The 10,136-nt window shown below is 25.1% G+C and overlaps 1 protein-coding gene across 4 annotated transcripts; it reads right to left on the bottom strand.

Moving 5' to 3' along the window:
* Positions 1 to 1,741: 1,741 nt before the first annotated feature.
* Positions 1,742 to 9,928, bottom strand: LOC129969276 (uncharacterized). Of its 4 annotated transcripts, none has more exons than XM_056083769.1 (2): positions 9,773 to 9,928; positions 1,742 to 5,552 (listed from the first exon to the last, which is right to left on the bottom strand). In XM_056083769.1, the coding sequence occupies exon 2, from the start codon at positions 5,543 to 5,545 to the stop codon at positions 4,610 to 4,612; it is 936 nt and encodes a 311-aa protein (XP_055939744.1). In that variant the 5' UTR covers positions 5,546 to 5,552; positions 9,773 to 9,928; the 3' UTR covers positions 1,742 to 4,609. The 4 variants fall into 4 exon arrangements, with proteins under 4 accessions (XP_055939744.1, XP_055939745.1, XP_055939746.1 ...); XM_056083770.1 differs by having other exon boundaries at positions 9,704 to 9,890; XM_056083771.1 differs by having other exon boundaries at positions 9,740 to 9,890.
* Positions 9,929 to 10,136: the final 208 nt, after the last annotated feature.

Raw genomic sequence — 10,136 nt, 5'->3', positions numbered from 1 at the left:
AATATTTCTATTATGTTTATAAATTGAATTCCATTATCTGTAAAGAGAAAGCAAAAAATAAGAATGTTGTTAGCAGCAAAAACAGACAATTTCCTTTTCAATGGAATGCAATGTTATGTCTCATTTGCTGATTCAAATGGGATTTTATCCATATCAAACAATACAACATCTAAAAATAATTTTGGAGATAATTTATCATGTGTATTGCAGTTCTGTAATATTAAACAGCTTAAAATCCATAACTAAGATCAAACCAGGAAAATGATAATCAAATAAATATTGAACATTGAAGAGTTCAGCTGGAAAAAAAAGATTCATACATGTGACCAGCATCATGCCAATAATCAATATAAAAAAATATTTAATAGATGATATTTCAACAGTTTTCAATAAGCGGATTTATTGATCCTTTTACTGAAACTGGATAATTACAATTTACTAATAATCGATTGTTTTAAATAAAAACCTAACTCAAAATTAGGAATAGTGTGAAAGATAAAAATTTAATTGTAGCTGGGAATAAACTGTCTTACCATATTCAAACTAATCATAACTCTCTTTGGATCAAAGCACCAATTAACCCTTTAAATCAGTAACCTCTATAAAGTTTATTGTCTCCAGAAGGTCACTGATACAGTCCTTTAAACTTCTTTGAATCAAAAGTCTTGGTCATTTTACTTAGAGATCATGTGATCATTACACTTGATGCTTCTTTGACTTATTGTCAAACAATACTATTTGCATGTATTTTGTAAGTAGCATTTTACATGTAGTAGAAAAATTAAAACATGTCATAATATGTAATTCTGTTAGTAGTGTAACTCTAAACTATGTAGCAGTTTTGTTATTGTAAATAGTGTAACTCTGTTATTAGAACAAATAAAATTATTAACCAAGTTACAGCTTAGATAATATGGCATATGGATAATTGTTAGTTAAATACAAACAATATTTTATCTCTCTTTTATATTGTTTGATTATTTGCTGATGTATTGTTATTTATTTCATAAAACTGAATAATCCATTTCTGTGAGAGATAGTTTTATTGGTTTAGTCAAACCCATTTCTATAACTATGTACAATTTAAATTAATTTTTTTTTTTTACTCATTATGCATGATTATCTTTATCATTACATTTTCAAACTTTTTTTATTATTATTGCACAAACATTTTTCAGTGTCTGCCTTTTTGGTTTAAAAATGTTTTATCGAAAAAAATTTCTAATGGAATTATATGTCTTTACTCTTGCATAAAAAAAAAATAATAATAATAACCAGAATAGCTGCATGCAACCACTTTTCAGTGATTAAACATGACATTTAATATCTTAATAACTAACGAGATATGAAGTTTGAACAATTGTCGTAAAATAGCAGTAGTGTCAGTATATATATCCACAATGGATAAAGATCTGACTGAGACAATTTCTGACAGAATTTTTAAAAAAAATGCTTATAAAAACATTCTTAATATTTAAAAAATTAAGATCACCATCACCAATCTAAAAAAAAAAATTCAAATTGAAATATATACTAATTTGTGTTCCCACTGTATTCAAAATTACTGGCAAGATCATGTTTTAAATAAAATATAAATCATAGTTTGTTAATGTATTTCATTTCAATTCATATTTAATTTTTTCATAAAAATAAATGCTTATCTCTATAAATGTTTATTTATTGTTTTTGCAAATGTTTGTATCTGCATTTTAAATGAGAAAGTGATAAAGTATGTAAATAAGCAAATTTATTTAAACTTGGGAAAGTTATTTGATAATACAAACTGTTTATGTTGATCATACATAAATGCATGCTAAATTAAAGCAATGAAAAACAGTAATGACTAGAAACAACAAACTTGCTTCATATCAACAAATATAACATTTAGCACACCATATTAACACAAGTTTCAGTAACAGATAATATAGCTACTCTATTCTTATATAACACACAGAAAAATAAATCATTTGAAATTCTTCAAACATTAAAAAAATTACAACAAAGGTAAAATTACAATTTTCTGTACATCTAATAATGACTAGAACAATTAAAATTTCATATTATTAAAATGTCAAAATAGAATAAAATTCAAACTAAAAGTTAATAGTTTTATACTTTGATAATAAAAGAGTGTGAATTATTTATTATGAAGAAAATAAGAACTGAAATATGATTGCTCTTTTCCAGTTAAATAATTCATCTTTTCTAATGAGCTATCTACTAGCCCATCATATAAAAATGTATGCTATTTGTAATATGCAACTTGCATACATGTTTAAAAGAAATTCACTTACAAAAATTTCCAGTTATTTAAGGAATATTTTCTTAAATTACTGAATTGGAAGCATATGCAATACTGTTTATCAGTTTCATTTACTGAAAGAACTGAATAGGATAAATCATACTGATGTATCAAAGTTGTTAAAGAAAATGGTTTTCATCCTCATCTGGATAAATCTGTTTAGTGCATGTTATATTTATTGTAATCATTAAATTATTTTATATGTCATTTTCCAGAGAAAAATCTTCAAATAGATCATTTATAACTAGAACATTAAAGAAATTTCAATTAATATTAGTGCAAATTATATATTTCTTTTTTGATTAAATTTTAATACAGTCATAAGCAAATGCTACAGTGAATGTGAAAAAAAAAATCACTGATATCATTTTTCATTGATAATTAAAAGTAGCAGAATCAGTCAAATATAATGTAAGCAAATCAATATATTTCAATTGCAGATGTTATTATGTTAAATGCATTTCTAATTACTATTAAAAATACAATACGCATTGATTTGCTTATAAGCATAATACAAGGTAATAAAAAAACTTCCATTTTGTAAAAATCTCTAAATTTGCACAAATATCTACTGTTTATTTATAAAAATATTAGTCAAAAATAATGTGATCTTGGAAAATTAAGTACGATAATAGTGGCAGGAAATATTTTTTGGAAATTAAAATTTAAACAGAAATCACTCTATTACTGCCTAATCATTTTACAAATATTAATACAAAAATACATATTCGCTAATCAATAAATAATAAAAAATATTCCCTTAAAATTACAAAGCCTATTATTATACATTAACCTGAATAAATACCTTGTGTCATTGTCTTATCACTGAAAATGCACCAAAAAAGTTATTATGATGTATATATTATAAAATTTACCGGCACAACAGGACTTTTTAAAACATTCCTAGTGAACATTTTTAATTCAGTTTTATGTACCTACACAGCAGTAATAATGACCTATAAATAAAATAATCTTCTGTTGAAAATTAATAGTAGTGTTTTACCAAATAGTAAAATACAAGATTGCTGCATTGGCATATTTTTGTGACCGATACACTACTCAAAGAGAAATTTAATTCCAGTATTTCTTGGTAACAACTGGCTTACTAGGAAGTAATCAAATGTTTTTTGAAGAAAATCCTTTTTTCCCCACTTAATGTATCATAGCCAAATATTACATTCCAAGCGATAAGCATACACTTCCAAAAGATTATGTAAAGAATAATATTTTCAGATATTCGAGCCAGTAAAATGTATTTCTAAAAATTAGAATGTCTAAATTTGAATACAAACCTTCAATCATATTTTGCAAAATATTTTAAACCCACAAACATTTTTATCATAAAAAAATATTCATACTTTTAATTTTAATCACTAAAAAAAATCTGAAAAATCAAAAAAATCAAATGCAAGAATTCTCATTTAGTTAATACATTATTTAGTAATAAAATGTCACTTTTTTTTCACTAATTAATAATGAAGTTTTGAAAATTTTCACAACCTGAAAATTGTATCACATATCCTTGTATTGGGTCACAAGAGAAGAAACCCTGCTATAAGCTAAGCAGATAATTCAAACATATTCCTTCTATATCCACATCTGTGTCCTTTAAACAAAGCATTTTGAATAGAACTTTTGAAATAAATCTAAATCACAATAAGCAGAAAATATACAATTTAAGGATATTTTTATTGATTTTAAAAGGAATTTTATGTTGATAGAATAAAATTGTCTTCTTTAAGTTTCTAACTGTGTTAATAATTATGATCTTAACAAGACAAGAATGATAATTATAAAGATTACAATCATCACATATAACTTCCATTCAATTTAAATTTATTGTATATTTTCTGAATTTTCTATTAATCTATGAAATTATCATTTGATAGAAAAAAAGGCAATCCAACTAAATAAATTGTAGCACCTTATAATAATAGATTTGTCATAACAAGTTATACATATTCAATTAATTGAATATATATACATATACTTCAAAATAAAAATAGCAGCTTAAAATCTACAATTTTCTTTTTAAAAGTTTATTTTAATAGAATCAATTGCATTAGAAAAACTTTTAAGAAAATGCAAAATAATCTAATGGTAGTAAAAACAAAGCATTTTATATACTATCAGAAAATCACAGCTGCATATAAATCAGCAACAGTCAATTGCCAAAAAGTCAGCGTAATTATTTTTCATATCAAATATAATTTTTTATCAATTTAAAAATGTTATTTAGTGTCAAATTTCCTAGATTTAATTATAAGCTATATGTAAGCAAAATAGTATCATCACTGCTAGGTTATGTTACAAATCTTGCTTACACATTGGGCAAACAGAGTGTATTTGTTGTTTCAAGCATATTCGCAAACATTCACTATGAAACATGTGCTGACAAGGAGTTACTCTAGCTCTTTTCATTGACTGTAAGCATACAGCACAGACATCATCTTTTTCATTTAATTCCTCTTTGGTAGCATAACGATATTTATCTAAAACTGATTTTTCTCTCAACAAAACATTCCAATGATCACCCATATTTTTAAGGCACAAGTAGACATTAATATAACCAGATGAAAATATAAGAAGCCAGCCTCCTTCAGTACCAAACCATACAATTGTGACCATTAGAACTGAAGCTAGGGATGAAAATACATGTACCAGCACTGGATACCATAGTTCTTCTAAATTCTCAAAGCAATCAAGTTGTAATTTTGAAAGTAGCAATGAACACTTTTTCTGGCAACTGGGTTCTGTTGTTATATAATACACAGCTGTAATAAAAATATAGCACCAAGTGGGGTTAAAATGCTCTAGGCCCTGTTCGAGACCAAAAACGAGTAATAAAAATACACCAGTAATAGCAAAAGTCACAACTTTTGCGAGATCAAGAACTACTTTTGTAGCTGTCATGGCTAGATGTCTAATATTAGAATGTTCTGAAACTCTAATTATAGGTGAATAATCATGTAAGTTCAATAGTTTTTCAGCATAAGTAATCATGTAACCAGTGACATTGTAAAATAATAAACAATACAGACCAGTCAGTCTGTCTTCTGGGCAAAACCAGCAATCACATAACATGAAAAAAAGAACTTGATTAATAAGGCTGGCCATGGTTGAATTTTTACGATAGGAGTCTTCAGCATGTCGGAACATGTTTGAAGTATTAGAGGTCAAGGATTCCCAAATGGATTTTAAAATTTGGTTAGCCATTGTGTAGCAAGTTCCTTGAATATCCATTCAAATCCTGAAATAAAAATATATATGTCATAGAATTTTAAATCTTAAAAAATATTAATATATCCTTTGTACTCTACTGATTATAAAAATGCAGGTTGTCACATTCTTTTCAATTCAATATCAAACCTAAATACACTATATACGACAAGAAGTTAATTCAAAATTCAGAGAGTATTTTGTTAAACCACAAGTTTTTATTGTTAGATAACAATACACAATTCTGTTAAACCAAGTTCAATTCAATCGTGGCTACTGTATCATCTTCTAATCTAATAAAAAAAGAGAGGTTCTCTAACTTTTAAAATTTTATACCACATAAACATGAATTTAAAAAAATATATCACCATAAAAGCATTTAACAAAAAAAGTAGTGCATTGTAAATGAAGTGTTTAAAATAAAAAAGTAAAACTTCTTAAACTCTATATTATTCAATTCTATTTCTAAATGTAACTTTTAAAATATACCATATATTTAATTAATTATGAATAATAATACTACTAAATATTAAAAATTTAAAATAAACTATACATTTTAGTAAACAGTAAGCAAGATTTACGAGGATTGGTGAAACAAATGGCCCTATTTATTCATAGTCAATTATGATACAATAATGTTAATTTTCTCTCTTTTCAAGTGCAAGTCGAGTTCAAATCGTAATCATGTTTTGTGTATAATTAATAACATTACTGAAAATTCAATTCCACAAAAATATATTTTGCTTAAAGACATTAACAATTTTGACACTTTCTCATATATATACTTTATTCATCACTTCTTCTCAATCAAAATTGACATAAATTATCTTTTTTTGAAACAATTCATGAAAATTTTGTCATACAAAATAAAATGCTGATCTCTATATTGAATTGAAATATTATCTAACAAAGTGCTCAAAACAGAAAATGGATGCTTTATCCAACTTTCGTTCCCCAAATTTTCTTTACGATTCTTACTCAGTGACATGCTTAATATGTGGCCAGTTGGACTATTACTATGTTATATTTTAAAACATTTTATATTTTACATTTATTTAAATAATTTATGTAAAATCATGTAATAACCAAAAATAATGTAATGCAGTGATTCAGATAATAGAGTTTGAAATATCATGTTATATATTTTCTAATTAAGTACATTTAAATTTAAATATTTCAGTAATTTTGCTAATATATATATATATATATATATATATATACACCTTTTGCCTACGAAGAATATCCTTTATAGGCAAGAAAATTTACACACTTAGTGATTAATGCAAATTTAATTCATCACAAAAATAAAGTATGCAAACAAATTCATTTCTTATTTTACGTTTAAAATAACATCCACTGTTTTTCCTCTTCAATTACTAAATCATTCGACACCTTATGGCAAGTGGGTTAACACGAGTCATAAATAAGTAGACTAGAAACAGCCTCTGAAAACTAGAAAACTTAATTGACGAGCTGTATACTAAAAATGGTATTACTCAGATGTTCTAATTTGCCCGTTTTTCCTTTAAGACAAGTTACCAATATTTAATTAGAAAAAATGCGTCCAGCACTAAGCTTGTGTTTTAACATTGTCACCCTCTATGTTTAACAGCTTTCATATATTTTGAATATCAAACACAACTAGACCTGCATCAGACTGTTATAAATATCTATTATATCTTCATGAATCTGGCCAGAAAAATGCAAACGTATTAAGAAATTAAAAAAAATAATAATGAAAACAATCTGTTCCATTAAAAAGAGAGAAAAAAAAAAAGTCCAGGAAAGCGATTGAATACAAAATATGTAAAAACTTATCAATATATAAAAAAATCTTAGAATACAAATTTTATGATACTTGTCTAATACGGAATTTAGTCAATTTCTTTTTATATAATGGGTTAATTTTCAAAGATATTATTCACACATAGTTAACTGAAAGCATGATTAGAAATAATATTTCAATTTTAGAATCAATTTTTATAACAGCATTCATATAAACTGACTTTTCTATCATAGATATTTTGAAGAAATAGATTTTGAGAAAAAGTTTGACAAAAATAAATAAAAATTTGGGGTGTAAAAGTAGCATAAGTGATCAGTAGTGTGACCCTAGTCCAAAGTTTATTATTATTCATCAAAACAATACATTTCATTATTAAAAAGTTTGCTGATATTCAGAAAAATATAAGAAACAAAAATGTTTTGGAGACAAACAATATGATTGAAATTATCTAAAAACACTTGAAATACACTTAGAACTAGAAATTTCAGTTTACTAATGCAATAACAGAAATAAGGAAGAAGGAGATAGATTATATGGACTGTAGAAATCATTACAGAAATATATATTTGTTAGTGAACCTAAAATATCCCTTGCTGTTAGATTAATATTTCTTAGGGGGAAAAAAAAGTTAATTAAACATTTTCTCATGAGTAAAAATTCACTTGCAACAAATGAATGTGTGTTAATGGGAATTAGTTTATTTTCTATATTAATTATCTACTAGACAATTCTTTTTTCTCCAAATGCCAGAATAACAATTAGAAAATCAAGAATGTAGACTTTCTTTTGCTTTTCTAAATTGATTATTTTTTATTAGATGCACCATTAAGGTTCCTAGTAGTTAAATAAAAAGTATAAACTAAAAAGTATTATAGTAAAATTCATTGTCATAGAAATAAAAATGTACTTTTAAATATATTATAGAAACAATAGGAAAATAGCAGACAAATATTAATTTTCAAAAACATTTATTTTCATGGTCCATCAATATTTTTTTATTAAATAAGTCAATCTTCTATACAAATCATTTTCTGACAAATATTTCATTTTTGTTTTTTTAGAGAATAACTAAACTGCTGCACCAACACACTATTAATTGCATTTCCTGATGAATACACACTATACAGAAAATAATTCCATGAATTTTCAATAAGAATATCACTAATAGAAAGAAGTTCAGATAAGTATTTAGGTGATTTAAAAGTATAGAAAATAGAGAGGAGGCTTAGATGTAGTCCTACTTCATTAACCAACAATACAAATTATTTTAATTCTAGATACATTTATTTTAACATAGATTTCAAATATGATCATTAATCTACCAATCCAAATCTTAGAAAGTTCAACTACTTTTCCTCGTTACCAAAAATTATTATTGAATAGCTTCACATATTTCTAGTATTCTTCTATTTTACACAAATTCTTTGTGTGTTTAGCTTTTTTTTTAAGGAGAGAATGAACAAATATACTACATTTTCTCCGAGACTGAGAATGAATTGCAAATTAAAGAATATGCTAAGGAATGAGAAAAGAATAATTAAGGAAAGTACTTTTAAAATAAACAAAATTTTATAATTTAATACTATGTCTTAAAATATTACATACATCTTTTAATAATCAGCAAATAAATAAATATCAAAATTTCTTAATTGATTCTAAATCCACAATGATTTTAAAAAAGGAATCGAATTGAACTTGAATCGCCAAATGTAATATTACAAGAGAAAATAATATTCTAATGATTATATTTTAATTTGAGTATTTTTTTTCTTTTTGATAATATAATAATTCATACTGCTAACATAACAAATACCCATTCATAGCACAAACAATAATCCGCCCCCACTATAAAAAAAAAATCAAAAAGCTCAACACTATGATCAAATGTTAAAAATCAATTTACTACTTTTTTTATAAACTGAACATTTTACATATTATTCTATATGTAATACGTATCAAATAAAATAAATGTTTAAACTCTAGAAAATATATAAGAATCTTTAAACTGCAAATGATCACATTTTTCTTGTTTTATACAGACAAAATTATTAATAATTCAGAACAAATATTTTCAGCTGTTCGGTTTTACTGCTTTCACAGTTAATCACTGAAAAAGACGTACAGGAAAAATGTAATAACAAACATACTACATACATAGCACTATCAAATATTAAATTGTAAAGCAAAATTAATAATTTACTATTTAATTATAAATGGATATTATTATATTATTTTTAGTGAAATCTCCATATAAATTTAATACACACTGATAATACTGATGATTAAAATTTGTTAGAAAACAAACATGCTTTAAAGATATGTTAGTCTTGTTATTATAGCATTACACAACAAAGTCATAATTACAAGAAATACATGGATAAAAAACTTACACGAACCGTGCATAATTAATTGTTCAAAAAATTAGAACAGACATATCATGCAGTAAACCGGTAATTTCATCTTACGTAGTATTATAATCATACAATGTCACAACAAATAACAGTATCTTGATCTCGGCAGCTATTTTGACGAAAATAAATAAACATTGAAATTCTTCAATTTACGATTACGATTCTGAATCGAATGATACGTCATGATATAAATGCAAACAATCAGATTCCAAAACGTGTCCTAGTCTAGAGAGTGACGTCAGTTATTAGTTATTCACGTCGTGAGTTAGAGATAATAAAATCAACATGATTCATATGTTGACATACATTCTAGCAGTTTACTTCATTGAGCTCATTGCATAGAATAAAATTATTTTAAGCTTGTTAAAATATTGTATAAATTGAAAATAAATATGGTGAGGACCATTGAAATTATTTG

The sequence above is a fragment of the Argiope bruennichi genome, chromosome 5, assembly GCF_947563725.1.
Source record: "Argiope bruennichi chromosome 5, qqArgBrue1.1, whole genome shotgun sequence".
Lineage (NCBI taxonomy): Eukaryota > Metazoa > Arthropoda > Arachnida > Araneae > Araneidae > Argiope > Argiope bruennichi.
This window is presented reverse-complemented; position numbering and strand designations above follow the sequence as displayed.

Bases quoted from the DNA above. Each gene is read 5' to 3' on its own strand.
- LOC129969276 (XM_056083769.1), bottom strand. From the start codon at position 5,545: ATGGATATTCAAGGAACTTGCTACACAATGGCTAACCAAATTTTAAAA.